General features: G+C 39.8%; 1 protein-coding gene across 1 annotated transcript in view; it reads right to left on the bottom strand.

Moving 5' to 3' along the window:
- Positions 1-22,147, bottom strand: part of LOC132834399 (dynein axonemal heavy chain 8-like) — a 1,143,262-nt gene that overhangs the window by 458,389 nt on the left and 662,726 nt on the right. The window contains exons 38-39 of the mRNA XM_060853284.1: positions 7,721-7,823; positions 2,043-2,147 (exon numbers count right to left, since the gene is read on the bottom strand). Coding sequence (XP_060709267.1) covers positions 2,043-2,147; positions 7,721-7,823 — 208 coding nt within the window. The remainder of the gene's footprint in view (positions 1-2,042; positions 2,148-7,720; positions 7,824-22,147) is intronic.

Raw genomic sequence — 22,147 nt, 5'->3', positions numbered from 1 at the left:
ATATTGAGGACAGGAGTGTGGAGGTCATGTTGCGGCTGTACAGGACATTGGTTAGACCACTTTTGGAATATTGCATGCAATTCTGGTCTCCTTCCTATCGGAAGGACGTTGTGAAACTTGAAAGGGTTTAGAAAAGATTTAAAAGGATGTTGCGAGGGTTGGAGGATTTGAGCTATAGCGAGAGGTTGAATAGGCTGGGGCTGTTTTCTCTGGAGCATCAGAGGCTGAGGGGGTGACCTTATAGAGATTTATAAAATCATGAGGGGCATGGATAGGATAAATAGACAAAAATCTTTTCCCTGGGTTGGGAGAGTCCAGAACTGGAGTGCATAGGTTTAGGGTGAGAGGGGAAAGATATAAAAGAGACTGAAGGAGCAACTTTTTCAGGGTTGTATGTGCATGGAATGAATTGCCAGAGGAAGTGGTGGAGGCTAGCACAATTGCAACATTTAAAAGGCGTCTGGATGGGGATATGAATAGGAAGGATTTGGAGGGATATGGGCTGGCAAGTGGGGCTAGATTGGTTAGGATATTTGGTCTGCATGCGCGTGTTGGACCAAAGAGTCTGTTTCCATGCTGTATGTCTCTATTCTATGACTCTCAGGGTCACTGGACTCAAAACATTAAGTCTGTCTTCTATTCCATATTGCAACTTGGCCCTCTCATTTTGAACAAATTTCACTATATTCATTTACTAAATGTCTTAATTTAAGCCTTCTTTTCACGTCTCAGTCTAGAACTTTCTCCTTAAATTTAAGCATTTTCTACCTTTGTCTCAGGGACTTAACTTACTTTGGGTGTCTTAAGTGAACAGCTGCATCCCAGGTTTATGATTCAGATTTTTCCCCTTGTAACAGTCTGTGGTCCTCAGAAGCCTTTTACATATTCTTCACTATTTCTACTTGTTTTTAACTTCCAGAGGCAGGCTTTTTACTATGATTAGTTCTGCACATTTTCGCTTCTGGCCGCTTCATTGGCAGAAGCTGACAAGCTCTTGAGTTTTTGAGTTGATGCCTATTTGAAAATACAATCAAATTTCCTGATGCTTGAATATTGCTTTTGTTGAATTAAAGATTGCTTCAGGCACTGTGTGGCCAAAATCTCATGGCTATTCACCATGCTGTATTCTCAGATACCAGCATAGTATCCGATGTATATTGTGTCCACAGAACAATCTGGGATGACTTGCATAAATTCCTAGACTCAGATTGGTAGTAGCCTTAACTAGCTATGTACAATGGAAAAGAATGCCCCGCAAAATCGTATACAGATGAAAAGCTCAGTCTTGATAAACCAATAAGGTTTATTACATAATATTTATTAGCTAGTTATATGACATCTGAAAGACATGGAAGTCTTTATTGAGACCTCAGACTACATTTAAAACTATGTTACTGACATTACTGTTGCTGAAACACAATTTGGAGACAAGTGAACAATTTGAAGATTTGAACACAATTATACACTGATCAACCCCACCCAAGAATAATGTTTTACATTCTGATAGGGAGAGGTTATCTGTTGATGTCAGCTAATCCTATCACCTCCTAACATGCATATATAATAATGGTGCCCCACAGCCCAGAAATGCCTACTAAGTGATCAAACTAGCTACCAGGTTTATTGATGTTTTCTGGATGAAAGCTTGTCATATGATTTACATTCAGAGTGGTGGAACAGCTTCAGGAATGAATAGCCTAGTTTGGTTCCTGTCTCCCTATGTGTAACAAAGCATACAATTACAGCAAAGGACAAAGTTCATGAAACCTTGATGATTACATTATGATGTATTAACCATCTAGAAGAGCAACAGCAACAGACATAGGGAACACCATCACCTGGAAGCTCACTCCAATGCTCAGCCACCCTGATTTTGAACTATATCATTGTCATTTCACTCGTGCTGAGTCAAAAACCTGGGTACACCGCATGAACCAATACGCAGCAAATTGAAGCGCTTCAAGAAAACAGTTCTCCACTAAGCTCTAAGGTCATAAATGCAACTTTGCAATGAACTCTTGTAACCCATTAATGATATTTACTTGAATGTGCTCTCCTTCTCTGGAAATGACAGCCAGCATTCGGTCATAATCTTTTGGATGGAAAGCCACGTTATTTACATTATCGAATATTCCTGCTAAATGAGCCTGCATATAGAAAAGATAAAACAAATGTGCAAATAGTCATTAATTCTGAGTCACATTAAGGCTCAGTCACAACTATGACACTCTGATCATATTAAGCTCATCTGATATTGTGTTGAAGAGACTAGCTATAATGAATGGTATAAAACCAGACATTTTGAACAATTGAGCAAGAACTGCTAAGCCACCAACAAGTACAGACTGCCAGAAGAACAGCTTTCTGAAAGGTTCCTGTCTACAAGAAGTTTGTACAGCAGAACATCGAAAAGATGACGCAGGAAAATTGGCAGAGGAAGATACAAAGAGAAGACTAGACAACTGACTGGTTTTGAAAGCTGAATTTTGTTTTTGTAAATCTTAATTGGGATTTTTTTATTGGACTAGTATTGTAGAGTGGGGGTAAAAGATAAGTTAAAGAGAAAGGAGTTGTAAATAGTTGTTGGTTTTATTATTTTCTGTTGGACTTAAAGAATAAAGTTGTTAATTTTTACTTTAAATAGTGACCTTTGGGAAAAGTTCTTTGCCTCTCAAATTTCAACAGATTACAGCACAGGGTGAATTTTTCTGTGTTGCTGGTTTGAATAAGCAGAGGGGTTTACCCTGTGTCGTAACACTATTGTGACTGTTGAGGGTAGTACACTGGAAATGAAGCCCCCTTATTCCTGGAGTTGTCACAAATGTGAAAAATTTGAATTAAACTATCCAAAGTCCCCAATTTTAACATGACTCACAAATCCAAGATTAAAGAAAACAAAAATCAGATTTCTGTGCTTAATAGACTCAGAAAACTGTTTTAATAGATTGCAACAACCTGGCCTTTATTTCAGGTGAGTTGGAATTTAAGAGTAGGGAAGTCTTGCTGCAATTGGACACGGTGCTAATGAGACCATATCTGAATTATTTATTAAGAGCAGTTTTGGTTCACTTATTTAAAGAAGGATATCATTTCGTTAGAGATAATTCAGAGTTTCATTTGGATGATCCTTGGAATGGAGGAACGATTTGATAAGCAAAGGTGAAACAGCTTGGGATTCTACTCACTGGAATTTTGACAAATGAGAGGGGATCCCATTGAAGCATATGAAATTCTGAAGGGGCTTGGCAGGGTAAATAATGAGAGAATAAAATGAAGAACTGCCAAAACTAGATACTTGAAATCAAAACAGAAATTGCTGGAGAAACTCAATCATTTTTGCCAGCATCTGTGGGAAGAGAAACAGACTTAACATTTTAAGTCCAGTGACCCTTCAGAACGCATGGTGGGAGAACGTTTTCCCTTGTGAGAGAGTCTGGAACCACAGGGCATAGTCTCAGAATAAAGGGGTTCCAATTTAAGACTGTGATAAGGGGGAATGTTTTTTGCTCGGAGGCTTGTGAGTCTTTGGCACTCTTTCCCACAAAGAGTTGTGAGAGTCAGAGTCCTTGTGTATATTTAAGGCTAAAAAGATAGATTCTTGATCAGTAGGGGACTCAACGGTTACAGGAAAAGGAAACGAAAGGGAATGTGAGGCATGTTGGATCAGTCATGATCATATTGAGTAGCAGAATAGGCTCAATGTGATGAGCAACCTATTACTATTCCTACTGCATATGATCGTAAGCTAGAAACACAAATTACTTACATTCTATCCCTTTAAGAAGTTCTGATACACATACAAATAGATACACAAAGAGTCAGAACAGGGCACAAATATTAGAAGAAGTGTCAGTGAAGCATATTTCTGGCATCAATCTAGGGAACTTTCCCTAAATTCTCTTCCAATTCTTTTTGATTTTCACAAGTTTGTGGACATACCAATTTTCAACCCCTCATTTCCCATTTCAGAATTTACTCTTCCATTGTCTCTGAAGGAATTTTCCCCTTTCTTTTCAAGAAGGGAATTTGCAGAAATAGTGTGTAATTAGCTGCTCAGAATTTTCTTCTGAGAGCACCCATATTTTTTTCTCTATCGGCTGGATGTTTCTGCTGTATTGTTCGAACACAAAACTGTAACCACTTGACAAGGAACCAATCAAAAAGAAATTGTTACTCGGCTGAGTACTCTTGATCACACCCAATTGGCTGTGGTTGAAAAACACATCTTCTTCCATAGTCCATTGGTTTAAAACAGTATATTTTTCCTCTGTTAAATTGACATTCCAAAATATAAGACTGTTTGGAACAAGGCATTGCATAATTGATCTAGGCTCTTTAACACCATCTTTCAAAGTTGTGACTACTGTGATTGCGATGAGGTCAGCCAAGTGGATCTCATAGAATATGAGTTCTCTGATTAGGGCTGTTAATCTGGTTCAATCAGGAAACCCTGGCTGACAGATATGAGCAGGATTGATTTACATCCTGTTCACTCTGAGAGCTTGCCTGGAGGAAGTTGGATCAGTGTCAAGGACTATCTATGTATAAATAACAAGTGACTTGGTGATGGGATAACAGCCTCTCTGGAGTTATTTCAGTGACCTCTATCAAATTGAAGAATAAAGACACCACCTGCAAGTTCCCGTCCCAGCCATACACCATCCTGACTTGGAACCATATTGCATTTCTTGTCTGTTTTTAAAATTTATTCACAGGTTATAGGCATCACTGACCAGGCCTGCATTTATTACACATCCTTATTTGTCCAGAGAGCCATTAAGAGTCAATCACATTGTTGTTGGTCTGGAGTCACTCGTACAAGGCCGTTTCCTTCCCTGAAGGCCATTAGTGAATAAACTGGGTTTTTCCAATTGACAATGGTTTCATGGTGACCATTAAACTCTTAATTCCAGAATTTTTAAAATGATTGAATTCCACCATTGACATGGCAGATTCATGGCAGAACGTCACCTGGGACACTGAATTAATAGTCGAGTGATAGTACTACTCGGGTACTGCTCCAGCATCTGCAGACCTCATTTTTTACTCGAAGACTAAGGCCTACAATGATCCAAGATGGCAGATCACTACCACCTTCTCAATGGCAATTAGACATTAAGACCATGAAAATTAGGAACAAAGTAGCCATTCAGCCATTTGAGTTTGTCCAGCATTCAATGAAATCAATGTTGATCTGATAATCCTCAATTCTACCTTTTTGTCTTTTTCCAATCTTCCTTGTTTCCCTTACTGAATAAAAATTTATCTCAGCCTTAAATATACTTAATGATCCAGCCTCAACAGCCCTCTGTGATAAAGAATTCCATAGATTCACAACCCTCCGAAGGAAGAAATTCATCCTCATCTCTGTTTTAAATATGCAACCCCTTATTCTAAGATTATACTCTCTGGTCACTCACTCAACCTATCTATAATTTTCTTATACTCTCTTCACAACATACTTTCCAACCTATCTTTGCATTGTCTCAAAATCTAACTACTTTGACTTTGCTTACCTCTCTTACATCATTATACAAATGGTTAAATATTGAGGATTCAGCACAAAACCTGAGGGACTCCATTCATCACATTCTTGCAATGAGAAAAAGACCATTTATGCATTCTGTTTTCTGCCAGCTAGTTAATTTTCCATCCATGCTAATAGGTTATGCTCTTCTTTGCCTAATAGCCCTTTATATCACCAGAGCTCCAGCAGCTCTTAATTTGCCAACTAATCTTTTGCTTCACATTTTATTAAATATCTTTTAAAATAGAGGCATTAACTTTGCCCCTTTATCTACCATAGTAACTACATCCTCAAAAACTGTAATAAATTTGTTTAATGATATTTCCCATTCGCAAAACTATCTTGACTGCTTCTATGTGAAGAACTATCTCTTCTATGTGAATTCTGAATACTTTGTTAATAATAGTCTAGCTTCTTCCTGATGACTGATGTTAGGTCAGGCCTTTAATTCACTGTTTTCCTTTTCCTGCTTTCTGAATAAGGGTCACTGGACATTGAACCATTGATTCTGCATTCTCACCACTGATGCTGCCAGACCTGCTGTATTTTACCAGCAATTTCTGTTTTAGCCATAGGGCAATTTGAGATAGGAAATAAATGTTGGCCTATTCAATGTAGTTCATGTCCAATTAACAAATAAAAAGAAACAAAAAGTGCAGGGAAGAAACAGCCTTTGATTAGAGCAGCAGTACAATGTGAGAGGCTCCACTCAGACTGAGGCTTGAAGCTGCAGCAGAGGAAGGCTGTGTTGGAAGCATGGGAGGTGAATCCTTTCCTGACTTATACACCTTTCCCAATCTTCAGACTTTTGCTGTTTATTTGCGCAACATTGTAAGCCTCTTTATTTTAGTCTTATACTGTCCTCAATATCTTGATGGAGCTATAGATAGTTCCTTCTTACTGAGTATTTTTTCAATAAAATACATTTTTGTTGACTTTGAATTAAAATAAAAATTGCTATTTTTTTTTGTTTCCTGCCATAGCTTTTAGCCTATTTACCCAATTAACTCCTCATACTTACATAATTGGTTTTCTTTAAGTTTAAAAATCTCGCATGTGATTGAGGTATGTCACTTTCAAACATAACATGGAATTCAATGGTGTTACGATCACTATTCCCCATTGGATCATTTACTGTAACATTACTTACTAGGTTTGCTTTTTATGGTTTGCCACCTTTGTTTCTTTCTTAGGTCAACTCATGTTTAGACTAGAATCCAGCAACTAATTGGAGGATAATGACTTAAATGTAGGGGATATGATCAAGAAGTTTGGGGATAACAGAGAAACTAGTATGGTGGTAATTAGTCAGGAGGGTAGCTATAAACTGCAATAAGATATTAACAGACGTGTCAGGTGTGTGAATGGTAGGTCCTAGCAAGTAATGAAAATCACAGGAACCCTGGTGCTCTTACCATATCCACATCAAAACTCTCACCCAGGACAAAGAACACTAGGCCCTTCCCTAGTCTGCAATGATCCAACAGCTCTCAACACACCCAATCCTTACCCCTGACTTGCATTTACAGGTCCTGAGCCTCCATATAAGTTGTCATTTCCATGTTTCCCACTATTGTGCTGCAGAGGTAGTCAAATTAAACTGCTGATCTTATACACACAACTAAGTACGTGTGTGTGCCACCTTTAAATGCATACAAAAGGGTGCCTGGAGATTCATCTGTGGAACTGGTTTTATCTCGAAATAGGTTGTAATTATGAACTGTTATATGTTAGTAATCATCCATTGCATGCCAACATAATACCAGTATGAAACTAGTTGGAGGAGTCACACCATGTTACAAAAATACAACTGACTTAATCTCAGCATTTTAAGCTGTCATCAGTCAAATGAAACATCAGCTCTTTTCTCATTCAGTGACTCTCTAAGCTGTATATTCTGCTCAGTGGCAATGTATCAACCCATCGTAATTTTTCAACTTGTGATAGCATTTTAACTCTCAATCTCTGAGTTCAGTGGCAAACCTTCTTATGTAATACTGATGAAATATAATTATTTAAAACAGAAAACAGGGCAAATTACAATTTGGTACAGAGCATGATACATTCTACTTGCTTATTTCTATTCTGAACATTTCCTTGCTAGTTATAAAAGAGCTGATTAAAATGTACATTTATTTTGTTTCTTCAGTTTTGTTAGGCTTGCAAACAAGATTAAAAGTTACTCAAACAAACCTGAATGGTGTGAGAATCACTGGCTTGTCCAAGGATTTCCAATAAAGTTGGATCTGATACGAAGAAGAATCTGGGAAATAGCAACCTTTTCTTTTCCAAATATCTGTCAAAAATAATAATGTTAAAACTTGTAGCATATTTCAAACTCCATTTTCTTGTTACCAAAGATCATGTGACTTTTATTTCAAGTTTGTAGATTTCCAGGGCAGTTGAAAATGGTGAATTACAGAATATGTTAAATATAAGATCCAAAGAAAAATAATAAAGTTATAGGGTTGATGTGTTTTTTTTCTAGTTGAAGTTTTTTCTGTTGGCATGAAAATAGTAAGACAGTAATAAAAGGAAGAATAGAGACATAACAGACAAAATAGAAAATTTAAACATAGAGGCAGAGGTCCTGGCAGGGTGCTGGTTACTCTGCATGTATCTTTATCTAGGAAGAAGATGGCACCAAAACTGAGCTTCTTTCACCTTTCTTCATCTAAAACTGTCACCAAAAAGCTCTTATTCCCTTCTACCTGAAATAGATCAAAACTATTTGCTTTAACATTTCCTGCACTAGTCAGTCTAGCATTCTTACCACTCTTTGGGTAAAGATGTTTCTCCTAGATTGCCAACCGAGTTAACTATCATTTTGTTACATTAATTAGTGAGATTGAGGAAATTAAAATGCTACAGAGGGGTCAGTTCCGTGGCTTGCTTTGCTTCTGTATAAGGACACATTGGGGACTCAAGGGTTAAACATTCCACTACCAAAGGACTTACTGCAGTATCAGCTGAAAGCCTGTACTCTTACAATACAGCAGAACAACTCAGTAGGGCGGAGGCTGACTATCTCAGAAATAGAGCCTAGTGGAGCCACACATGTGGATTTCCCCTGTAGCCCCAGACAGAGGAATTTGCCCTTTTCAGACAAGACTGATAGCCTTGGCCACAACCCTGTTAAACTGCCTCCCACTCCCATTGTCTCATTTCCCCTCCATATTAGTATAGGTACGTGAACCCCGCCCCCCCCCCACCACTTTTCAGCAGGCAAAACTCTTCTGCCTTAATAATCATGAAGAATACGATAATCAGTTTCTGTAATCCATTCACACATTATCACAGGGCATCGACATTCATCGGGCTTTGTAAATTCAAAATTACCTACTTTATGTGATGACAATCGTCCATGTGACAATCGTCCTTTCCTGCACTGTGGGAGGCTAAGGGGTGATTTTATATTGGTTTATAAAATCATGAGAGGCATAGGTATGCTGAATAGGGTGGTGTGTATATTGAACAAGCTGCCAGAGGAAGTAGTAAGGGCAAGAACAATCACAATACCTAAAATTCATTTAGACAGGTATGTGGATAGGAAAGATTTTGAGTAATATGGGACAAATGCTGGCAAATGTGACTACCTCAGTTTGGGAAATCTGGTTGGTGTGGTCATATTCAGCTAGAGGGTCTGTTTTCATGCTGCATGACTCATTGAATCTATGAACTTCACATTTTAAAAAATTATTTAATACTTCATCTGCTATGTTCTTTATTTACTTAGCTTGTCTGCATCTCTTTGAAGTCTCCTCACAATGTAGCTTTCCACTTCAGCAATTTTGGAAATATTTCATTGGTCCCCACATCAAAATCATTGATATAGATTGTGAACAAATGGAGCTCAAACACTGACTGTGCAGTATTCAACTACTCATAGCCTACCAATCTGAGAATGACCCATTTGTTACTGTTTTCAGTCCATTAACAAATCCTTAACCCATACTAGTGTTTTATATTCAAGCGCATGTGCTCTAATTTTGCTTACTTATCTCCTGCGCATAGCCTCAATGAAAGCCTTTGAAAATCCAAATACATGAGATCCACCCATTTTCTTTTTCATATGTTCTGTTGGATGGTATTGTAAAAAACGTTCTCTGTGTTGATGATGTTAAACCCAACCATCATTTTCCAAGTGTCCAGTTATCATAACGTTTGTAATTCTAGCATTTTCACTTCTAGTAATGCCAGATTAAAAGATATTTCAGTTGCCAGCAGCAGGAAGAGCGGGAGCTTGGACCAGGGGCCTGTCGGGAAAGGTGAGTCACTGACTTAAAACTTCAAGTGTTGGCGGCAGCAGCACCTCGGAGAGCAGAGGTTTCTAGGAAAGGAGGGACTTTTTTTTATCCCCCTTAGCTATATAAGTGAGTGTTTTCTAAACCCAAGACCCTACCCTTGCAGGGTCTCCCACCCATCCACCTTATCTAACCTTATACACCAGGGACACATCAGATAAGCTTCTCTTCTTTTTTTAACTTTCTGATAAAGAGACTAGCAGGGATGGCAATGCAGGGAAAGGAATGTTCCTCCTGTGTGATGTTTGAAGTGAGGGATGCCATTAGTGTCCCATCCAAGTACATCTGCAGGAAGTGCACCCAACTCTTGCACCTCCAAGACTGCGTTAGGGAACTGGAGTGGGAGCTGGATGAACTTTGGATCATTCGGGAGGCTGAGTCTGTGATAGATAAGAGTTACAGGACAGCAGTTACTCTTAGGTATGAAGGAAGTTGGGTAGCTGTTAGAAAGGAGAAAAAACAGTCAGTGCTGGGATCCCCTATGGTCGCTCCCCTGAAAAACAAGCATACCAATTTGGATACTGTTGATGGGGGAAGGGGGAACAACTTACCACAGGCATGCACTGGTTGGAGGTCTCCGGCACAGAGTCTGTCCCTGTCGCACAGAAGGGAAGGGGGTAAAGGACAAGAGTGTTAGTCATTGGGAACTCAATAGTGAGAGGGTCAGATAGAAGGTTTATTGGGAATGAAAGAGACTTACAGTTGGTGTGTTGCCTCCCAAGTGCCAGGTCCGTGATGTCTCGAATCATGTCTTTGGGGTCCTGAAAGGAGAAACCAATTAGCCCCAAGTCGTGGTCCACATTGGTACCAACGACACAGGTAAAAAGAGGGATAGGGATGTAAGACAGGATTTCAGTAAGCTAGGGTGGAGGCTGAGAGTGAGAACAAATAGAGTTGTTATCTCTGGATTGTTATCCATGCCATGCGATAGTGAGGCAAAGAACGGGGAGAGATATCAGCTGAACACGTGGCTGTAGGGATGGTGCAGGAGGGAGGGTTTCAGGTTTATGGATATTTGGGGCTCATTCTGGGAAAGGTTGGACATCTATAAACAGGACAGTCTTCACTTGAACCACTGAGTTGGAAATTTGCTAGTGCTATTTAGGTGGGTTTAAACTAGGTCAGCTGGGGGAAGTGGGAACCTGTGTTGTAGTTCCCAATACAGAGGTGAATGAGAGTAGGGAGGACATGGACAGGATTTCACAGTCACAGGAATGTGCTGGCAGACAGCAAGCTGGTTTGAAGTGTGTCTACTTCAACGCCAGGAGTGTCTGGAATAAGGTAGGTGAGTTTGCAACATGGATAGATATCTGGGACTTCGATGTTGTGGCCATTACTGAGACATGGAGGGAGCAAGGTCAGGAATGGATTTTGCAGGTTCTAGGGTTTAAATCTTTCATTAAGGTCAGGGAAGGTGGCAAAAGAGAGGGAGATGTGGTTTTGTTTAGGATGGTATAACAGTGGCGGAAAGAACATTTGGTGAGGACCTATGGGCTGAGGTTAGAAACAGGAGAGGGGAGGTCACACTGCAGAGTTACTTATAGGCCTCCGCAAAGTTTCAGGGATATGGAGGAGAGGATTGGTGATTCTGGACAGAGTGAAAGGAACAGGGTGGTCATTATAGGGGACTTTAACTTCCCCAGCATTGACTGGAAATGCTATAACTCTAGTATGTTGGATGGATGAGTTTTTGACCAATGTGTGCAGGAGGGTTTCTTGACAGAGTATATTGAAGGGCTGACAAGAAGGGAGGTCACATTGGAGCTGGTACTCAGTAATGAACCAGGCCAGGTGTTTGATTTAGTGATAGGTGAGAACTTTGGACAGAGTGACCATAAGTTGGTTACCTTTAGTTTAACAATAGAAAGAGATAGGTACATGCCATAGGGCAAGAGTTACAGTTTGGGGAAGGGCAATTATAATGCAATTCGGCAAGACTTAGGAGGCATAGAATGGGGCAGCAAAATGCAGGGGAAGGGGACAATCAAACTGTGGAGCTAGTTTAAGGAACAGATATTGCATATCTTTGATAGGTATGTCCCTGTCACGCAAGGAGAAAGTGATGAGGTAAGGGAATCATGGTTTACTAAAAGAAATTGCATCTCTTGTTAAGCAGAAGAGGAAGGCTTATGTGACATTGAGGCGAGATGGTTCAGATGAGGCAATGGAGAGTTACAGAGTAGCTAGGAAAGCTTTAAAGAGAGAGTTCGGAATAGCAGGGAGGGGTCATGAGCAGTCTTTAGCAAGTACAGTAAAGGAGAACCCTAAAGCTTTCTATACGTATGTGAGGAATAAAAGGATGACGAGGGTATGAATAGACCATGTCAAAGACAGAAGTGGGAAGTTGTGTGTGGACCCTGTGGAGATCGGAGAGATGCTAAATGAATATTTCTCTCTGTTTTCACTCAGGAAAAGGAGAATATTGTGGAGGAGAAGACTGAGATATGGGCTATTAGACTTGAAAGGATTGAGGTTAGTAAGGAGGAGGTGTTATCAATTCTAGAAAGTGTGAAAGTGGATAAGTCCCCTGGGCCAGATGGGAGATTTCTGAGAATTCTCTGGGCAGCTAGGAAGGAGATGACTGAGCCTTTGGCCTAGAACTTTGAGTCGTCATTGTCTACAAGTTTAGTACTTGAGGACTGGAGGATTGAAAATGTTGTGCCCTTGTTTAAGAAGGGCAGTAGAGATAACCCAGGTAATTTTAGACGAGTAAGCCTTACATCTGTTGTAGGAAAGGTTTTGGAAAGAATTACAAGAGATAGGATTTATAATTATCTAGCAAACCTCACTGAGCTTTTTGAGAAGTTGACCAAGCATGTGGATGAAGATAGGGAAGTTGATGTGGTGTACATGGACTTCAGCAAAGCCTTTGATAAGGTTCCACATGGAAGGCTACAGCAGAAAATGCAGAGGCATGAGATTGTAAGTGACTTAACAACTTGGACACAGGCATAAGTGGATTGGTTAGTAAGTTTGCAGATGGTACTAAAGTTGATGAAGAATGTTGCAGGTTGCAGGGAGACTTGGATAAACTGCAGAACTGTGCTGAAAGATGGCATAGAGTTCAATGCAGATTGATGTGAGGTGATTCACTTTGGGAAGAATAGCAAGAAGGCAAAATACTGGGTCATTGTAAAGATTCTTGGTAGTGTGTTTGTGTAGAGAGATCTTGGAGTCCATGTACATAGATCCCTAAAAGCTGCCACCAGGTTGATAGTGCTGTTAAGAAGGCATATGGTATGTTAGGTTTTATTGGTAGAGGAATTGAATTCTGGAGCCGTGATGTAATGCTGCAACTGTACAAAACGCTAGTGTGGCCTCACTTGGAGTATTGTGTACATTTCTGGCCACACCATTACAGGAAGGATATGGAAGCATTGGGAAAGGTGCAGAGGAGAATTACCAGGTTGCTGTCTGGTTTGAAGTGAAGGTCTTATGAGGAAACGCTGAGAGACTTGGGTCTGTTCTCGTTGGAGAGAAGAAGGCTAAGAGGCAATTTAATAGAGACATACAAGATGATCAGAGGATTAGATAAGGTGGACAGTGAGAGTCTTTTTCCTAGAATGATGACATCTGCTTGTAAGATGGGGCATTGCTGAAAATTGAGGGGTGATAGATTTAAGATAGATGTTAGAGGCATGGTTCTTTACTCAGAGAGTGGTAAGGGCATGGAATGCTCTGCCTGCCAATATAGTTAATTCAGCCACATTACAGGCATTTAAACAGTCCTTGGATAAGCATATGGATGATAATGGGATAGTGCAGGGTGATGGGCTTAGATTAGTTCACAGTCAACGCAACATCAAGGGCTGAAGGACCTGTTCTGCGCTGTATTGTTCTCTGTTTTATATGTAGTTCCACAAAGAAACCTCAGTCTTGTAATGAATGTCCTTGTAACTTACACATTTAATTTTGCAATTCCAGGTGGTGGGTGTAAATTGGCGCTGTGTAGAAACAGTCTGGTTAAAGTGTTACATAAATTTCTTCAATAACAAAGCAAGATAAAAGAACATGGCAATTCTATTTGATCTCACCTTGGTGCTGATAACTATTTGAAATCATGAAAAAGAGTGGGAAAAGAGCAAAAATGTATAATTTCATAAGTATGGATGTATTATCCAGTAACATACCTGTACTAATAATGTAAGTCTTCAATGAAAAAGGTCAAAATAAAGTTGGCATGAAATAATACAAAGTGAATGTTCTGGGAATCTGTAGATTAGTAATTTACACAGTTGAGACATTACTGCACTCATTTAACAAGGCAACTCATTTAACAATTTCTGAGCAGAATGTAAAAGAGGTATTGATGGCATTTGGGCAAAAGGATGGAAAAGAAGAAAATTATTTCCAAGCTACATTCACACCTTGCACATTCATACTTTCACAACTCAAAGATTCTGTGAAAGGCCGGAGGGGTAATAATTAAGGAATGCATTCCATCCATTAAGAATATTAAGAACAATGTAATATTTGTAAAATGTACAGGGAATGCCATTGCATCCTGTCGTAAATCTTCAACTGGTGAGAGATTTTAATGGAATGCAGTGATGATTTTTAAAGTATGGGGTAGAGATAAAAATATTATTTTTCTACATTTTATCGTTATACCAACCAGTTATCGTTATACCAACCAGATTTGGTCTGTCAATGTAATTTGCAATAAAGACAAAAAAAAACTATCAATTTAAAATAACGGAAATAGGGATAGGATAGAACTGAATTCTTCAAGAACAATGGAGGAAAATTTGCCAATGAGGAATTCAGCAGTATGATGAGAATCTTTTCTATAAATGGCCTACTCCTGTTCCTGTGTTCCTAGAATCTGAATATTGTAGCAACTCAAATAGCAGCAGAAGATCCTTCAGTTTTAGGATTTATGACAAATCATGCCATGATTGATAAAATTCTCCAGTAAGGTTTTAGCTTATAAACTGGATTATAAATGAACAACTGCTTTAGTATGGGCAGTACATGGAATGTACAAGCTTCAGATGATTGGCAGATACTGTGCCTATTAATTGATGTCAGGAAGCTGATAATGCCTGAAATTATGTAAAATTCTTACCCATAGATTTAGAAGGGGTTGCAATTCATTCAATTTTTGCAGAACATCTGAATGCCGTGCATCCAGATAGAAAAATATTTCTTAAGATGGAGATTTCAAAAAAGCTTTGAGTTATTGTATTAGACCATCAAAAAATTGATCCAGGGATGAAAAGTCTAAACGATAGGAGTTTCGATTGCCCAGCAACAGGACTCCAGTAAAACAAAATCAGACCACCAAGAAGACTAAGCAGTGTGATATTCATTCAGAAAAAAAAGACTAAGCACAGAGGCACTGTGAGCTTAACAGTCTCCAGAACAGTCAAGGACAAAACAACAGAGAAGTCTTGAATTATTTAAGAGAAATTCCTCCAGGAAGTCTATAAGTCTGTCATTGGATACTAGACAGTGGTTGCTGAAATGTTAAGCTAGTAAGAAGATTGGCCAAAAAAACTGCAAGAAGGCATGATCATATTGCGAAGCAGATCAGGCTCAAGGGCCTGAATTGCCTGCTCCTGCTTCTAGTACTTATATTGGGTATACACACATTGTGGCAGTAAATTGTCATTGCCTCTTAGATTACCAATACCACTGTATACCTGCAGCCAATATTGCCCCTCATTGCAACTTCTCTATGTTGCTATAGTTGTGAATATGTTTGTCAAGATGGCAAGTTGATTTGCAGACGTTTCATCCCCTATTTAGGTGACATCTTCGGTGCTTTGGAGCCTTCTGTGAAGTGCTGCTGGACTTTTTCTTCTGGAAATTTGGTTTTCATTTGGTTCCATTTCTCTTTCTTCCAGTTGCCAGTTCATGCTGCTAGTTGTAGTGGCTGTCATATTGGGTCTAGGTCTATGGATTTGTTGTTGGAGTCCGTGGATGAGTGCCATGCTTCTAATAATTATCTGACTGTCCTCTGTTTAGCGTATCCTGTGATTGTTGTGTTGTTCCTGTTGAATTTGTGGTCCCTGTTATCTGTGTGTATGGCTACGAGGGACAGCCGGTCGTGGTGTTTAGTGGCTAGTTGGTTCTTGTGGATGTGATTACTAATTGTCTGCCTGTTTGTCCGAGATAGTGTTTTGTGCAGTTGTTACATGGAATCTTGTAAATTACATTAGTCTTGCAAATGTTGGTTATAGAGTATTTTGTTCTAGTGAATTGTTGTCAGAGTGTTGCTTTTGGCTTATGTGTTGTCATGAATCTGAGTGGTTGGAGAAGTCTGGTTATTAGTTCCAAGATATTTTATTCTGGCGATTGTGCTGGGTTGTGGCATGTCCTTGTGGCATCATTTCTCTGCTGGTGTCTACGGATGAGGTTGCGGGGATATTCATTCTTGATGAAGACTCTATAGAGGTGTTCTTCTTCTCTTCGTAGCTCAGGAGTGCTGCAGTATGCTGTAGCCATTTTGAACAAGATTTTAATGTAACTCCCATTCCTGGATGTGATGGTGGAAAGAACACAGAATGATGAATGCACAACAAGAGTGTACAGAAAAGCCACACATATGGACCAGATCCTGGACTACAACAGTGACCTCCTGATCACACACGAAAGAAGCTGCACTAGGACCCTGTTCAAAGGGCTACCAAACACTGCAGTACTCCTGATCTACAAAGAAAGGAAGAAAACCTCTACAGAGTTTTCACCAACAGATATCCCTGCAACTTCATCCTAACAGACAAACAATGTGATGAGGACATGCTAACTCACTACCCACGCTCTGTTATATAAAAATCATCTTGAAACTAAAAGCCAGCCTTCTCCAACCACTGAGAATGATGACGGCTCATAAACTGACACCCACGCTCAAACAACAACTCATCAGAACAAAAGACCCTATACCCAACATGTGCAAGATAAGTGTAATTGACAAGATTCCATGCAAAGACTGCATGAAACACTATACAGGACAAATAGCAGACAAGTAGTAATCCACATCCATGAGCAATAATTAGCTACTAAACACCACGGCCAGCTATCCTTGTAGCCATACACACAGATAATAAGGACCAAAAATTTGTCTGAGACAACACAACGATCACAGGACAAGCTAAACAGAGGACAGCCAGAGAATTTCTAGAATCTGAATGTCCCCTTGCAACTTTCTTCTCCTATATATGTGACAATGTCCAACTAATCTAATGGTAGAATGATCTGTTAAGGTGATAGTTAAATAACATAAGTGATATTAACAGAAGATAATGAACTAGAAGGCATAAATTTAAGGTGAGAGGGGAAAAATTTAAAATGGACCTAAAGGACAACTTTTTCACACAGAGGGTGTTGTGTGCATGGAATGAGTTGCCAGAGGAAGTATGGAGGTTGATACAATTACGATATTTAAAACACATCTGGATGGGTATATGAATAGGAAGGATTTAGAGGGATATGGACCAAGTGCTGGAAAATGGGACTAGATTGGTTTCGTCTAAAAGCATGGCACTCATCCATGTACTCAACCAACAAACACATAGACCTAGATCCAATATACCAGCTACTACAATGAACAACTGGATCGGCAACTGGAGGCAGCAGGACAGAACCAAATAAATTCCAGAAGACTCAGTACAGCAGCAGTTCACAGAAGGCTCCAAAGCTGAAGATGGTAGCTAGACAGGGGACGAAACGTCTGCAAATTAACTTTCCAGCTCAGCAAACATATTGGCACCCGAGCTACAAATCTTTATGCAAAACTTGAATTACTCTATGTTATTTACACCTTCCAATAATTTCCTTGCAGATTTGCTCTTGCCACTAGTTGGAAGTCTATAGATTATAATAAGCTTGTAATTGCATCCTCTGTATTGATTAGTTCTAACCATATTAGTTCCTTGGACAGTCTGAAAGATCCTGTTTCTCCAGTACAGTAATGGTCTCTATGATGAATAATTGGCACCCCTCTGTTAATTTACCTTCCTTTCTTTTCTGAAAAAACTGTAATCAACAGTATTTTACACCTGGACCTGCTCTTCCTTGAGCCAGATCTCTATTACCAACACACATCCTAATCCCAAATTTTAATAATGTAGCAATTGGAACAAGGGCCAGGTGGATCGCATTGACTATGAGATCCTTGATTAGCAATGCTAACCTGGGAAAATCAGGGAGCCTTGGCTGGAAGATACAAACAGGAATTCAGAGAACTTCCTCACTCTGGGGACTGGCTTTAGGCTAGCTGGTCAGAGTACTGTGCACGTGCAAATTAAGGGTGACTTAGTGATGGGATATTGGCCTCTGTGCTGTTATTTCAATTAATTATATTCCATGTTTTCACATACATGCAGTGTAACTCCGATGTAGACTTCATTCTTTCTCCGTTTCTCTGATTTCAGTCTTTAATTTACTATTTCCTATCCAAGTGCCATCTGTTTACCCCACCATTTTGTGTACCCTACTATTACTTTTTAACATTCTTTCCTCATTTCTACACCACACCTAAGTTAATTTCATCCTTCAGCAACTGCACTAACAAAGCCTGCAACAAATTCAGTCTCAGCTCTGTTCTGATGTAACCCATCCAAATTATAGACGTGCCATCTTCTTCAGAGTCTATTGCAGGAATCCAAAGCCCTCCCTCCTTCACTATCTTTCCAACACACATTTATCTATCTTATCTTCCTATGTTTGTATTCACTTGCATGTGACACTGGGTGTCATCCAGGGATTACTACATTACCAATCCTGCTTGCTAAATTTGATTGCAGGACCCCATTCCCCTTCCTGCCAATGGCATTAGTACAAATACAGACCATGATCTGGCTGTTTGCCATCTCTCAAAAGAATGTCTTACAGCTACTCTGTGACATCATTGACCCTATCACGAAGGAAGCAACACACCATCTTGAAATTATGGTGGCAACAGCACAAATGAGTGTTTGCTCACTAAAGAATCCCACCCGGACTGCCCTTCCATTCTTCGTCTTCTTCATTATCTTCTTCATTTTCATCTTTGATTAAAAGATTGATTCATTGTTGTCGCATGTACCGAGACATAATGAAAAGTGTTGTGTTGTGTGCAATGGTGGCAGATTGTACCGTACAAAGTGCATCAGGGTAGCAGAACATTTTGCAGAAAACAGTGTTAATTCCACAAAAGAAAGGGTGCAGGGTGGGATCAGAATTTACATATGAGAGGTCCTTTCAAAATTCTGATAATACAGAATAAGTGTAGTTTTTATTTGTCATTTCTACCATATACAACTGATACAGTAAAAAACGAGACAGCGCTCCTACGGGACCAAGGTACTACATGGACAGCACAAACTACATGATCATACACAGGGCAGCATAAAGTGCATAAGAAGTGCAAAACACGCAAATTACAGTGTAATTAAGAAAAAGATAATTTATAGATGTTGTTCTAGCAGTAATTCAAAGTCGTGCAAAGAATTTCAGATGTAAATAATCCAATCATTCAGTGTTAAGGAGCCTGATGGTTTGGGGGAGGAAACTGTTGCACAGTCTGGCTGTGAGAGACCAAATGTTCCGCTATCTTCTGCCACATGGCAGGAGGGAGAAGAGTTTGAGTAAGGGGTGTGTCTTCCACAATGCTCTTAGCCTTTCAGATACAGTGTGTGGTGTAAATGTCTGTAATGGAGAGAGAAGAGACCCCAATGATCTTCTCAGCTGTCCTCATGATCCACTGTAGGGTCTAATGATCCAAGATGGTGCAATTCTTGAACCAAGCAGTGATGCAGCAGCTCTGGGTACTCTCAATGAATCCTCTGTGGAATGTGGTGAGGATGAGGGGTGGGAGGTGGGCTTTCCTCAGTCTATGCAGAAAGTAGAGCTGATGTTGAGGAACAGGTGAGATTCTTCACCAGGTGGACACCAAGAAATTTGATGCTCTTCATGATCACCATGGGGGAGCTATCAATTTCCAGCGGAGTGTGGTTGCTCCATGCCAACCTGGTCAACAACCATCTCTTCCATTTTGTCCAAGTTCAGAGACAGGTTGTTGGCTCTGCACCAGTCTGTTAAGCCACTGCACCTCCTCTCTGTATGTTGACTTGTAATTCCTGTTGATGACACCCACTACAGTTGTGTCATCAGTGAACTTGATGGTGTGATTCAACCTGTGCATCACTGCCAGTCGTGTGCTAGCAGGGTGAACAACAGTGCACTGAGCAAACAACCCTGGGGGGGTGGGGGGGGGGTGGGGGAGACCCGGTACTCCGTGGGATGGTGTTAGAGATGCTGTTTTGAAATCAGTCTGACTGAGATCTCCCAGTCAGGAAGTTCTTGAATCTATTTGCATGTGTATTCAAGCCTTTATGCCTTCTGCCTGATGGAAGAGGGTGAAACTGAGTATAACTGGAGTGGAAAGGATCTTTGATTATGTTGGTTGCTTTCTTGAGGTAGCAGGAAGTATAGGTGGAGTCAATGGATGGATGATGGACTAGGCTGCGATCATAACTCTCTGTAATTTTGCGTGGGCTTGGTATGAAGTCCTATGACACCAGTCTTGGGAAGAGTAGTTGCTATACCATGCTGTGATGCATCCAGATAGGACCCGGACAGATCCTTTTCTTCCCTGTCCTGTACAACTGGGCCACATGTGTTGGCACGGTCTTGACTCTTGTTCTACTCCTGCAAGGATCCATCACCCTCATTAATATCCAAAAAAAATAAATTGAGTGGAGCTTCTATGGACTCCTACACAAAATGAATATTTCCCTTGGATTGCCTTGTGGTCAGTCATTCCCCCATGTGCCTGCTTGTCCTCAACCTGTGGTATGACCAACTCTCTTAACATGCTATCCACAATGTTCTCTGTCACACAATGCACCTTAATGATTCTAATTGCTGTTTGAAATCCTTAGCTCAAGTTTAAGCAGTAAATGACATTACCTATACTTGGGCTGATCTCGATTATGAGAACTGTCTGTAATTCTCCATGTCAGAGCTGGCTTACCATACCTTTATTTACACTTTTAAGTTGTTTTATGTCCTATAACTTCAGTTGCTTTAACTTTACTACATTATTCTACAAAACCATGAAGGGCACAGATGGTTATATAACAAGAAATATTTCCCTTAATGAAACAGTCAATGACATGGGCACAGATATAAGGGAAAGGGCGAGAGATTTGAAGGGGATATAAGAAAGAAAAATCAACAAGAGGTTGATTTGTGTTTGGAGCTCACTGTCTAAGGGAAAATCACTGAGGGTAGAAATGAAATCAGAAGCCAAGGTATTTCCATTGTATCAGGGTGGGTGACATTCATTCAAAATGCTGGGAGTTATGAGGAGAATCCATGGACTTGTTGGAGCTCATAAAAAAAAGTCTGAAAGGAAACTCAAAAGTAAGAGATAAACACTGCAGAAGATGTACATTGGGTAGATGGGTACATTGGGTATTTTTCCACTCAATTTTGTAACTAAAACAGGTCATCACCAGTGTGATCACAAATCATCATAGGGGTCATCATCACATGCTGCTGTTGGGTGAGGTGAAACTGTTTTTATAGCCAGAAGAGCACTTACACAGAGAGTCATATAGACTCAAAATGTTAGCTTGCTTTCTCTTCATGGATGCTAACTGACTTACTGTGATCTCCAGTTTTTTTGCTTTCAGCACAGATTCCAGCATCTACAGTAATCTGCTCCGATCAGTAAATCACCCGTGTTTCCAATTGAATAACTTATGTCCAAGGCCTGGGAAGGGCAATGCAAATCATCAAAGGTGAGGGAGAGGTAAGGAAGTGGGAGGGGACCAAATCAAAATGGAGTTGAAAGGGCAATTACAGCTCCAAGAGATGTGGAAATGTTAACTCAGTTTTTTTTTTACTCATTATAGTCTGCCATAATGTTAAGATAAAATCTGATCAGGATTCTAACTTTATGCCTAACACTTTCCAGGAAATCAATGGCAGCTTGGTATAAAACAATTGAAGTAATTTCATATAATTTGCAAATACAGGGAGCTACCATCAGGCTCTCAAAACTAAGGTTAAGACATATCCCACTCATCATCAAGGAACTACCAGAGAATTGGGACAAAGGATTAGATTTCTCACTCATGGATACCAGAGATTCACCAAATAATATTACTGGATTAAATCTATTTGAATTAATGTCATAGTCATGAGAGTAATTGTTCACTAAAATTAATTTTGGAGAAGCTCTTGAACAAAAAAGATGAATCTTCAAAATTAGATTGTATTCATGCTTCTAGAAAGACATGTAGGCATATATATGATAGGACAAGAGCATTTGAAAGTTTCACAAGTGAAAACAAAAGAATGGGCAGGTCAGCAACTGGAATGT

This window comes from Hemiscyllium ocellatum, chromosome 3 (assembly GCF_020745735.1).
Source record: "Hemiscyllium ocellatum isolate sHemOce1 chromosome 3, sHemOce1.pat.X.cur, whole genome shotgun sequence".
Taxonomy (NCBI): Eukaryota; Metazoa; Chordata; class Chondrichthyes; order Orectolobiformes; family Hemiscylliidae; genus Hemiscyllium; species Hemiscyllium ocellatum.
This window is presented reverse-complemented; position numbering and strand designations above follow the sequence as displayed.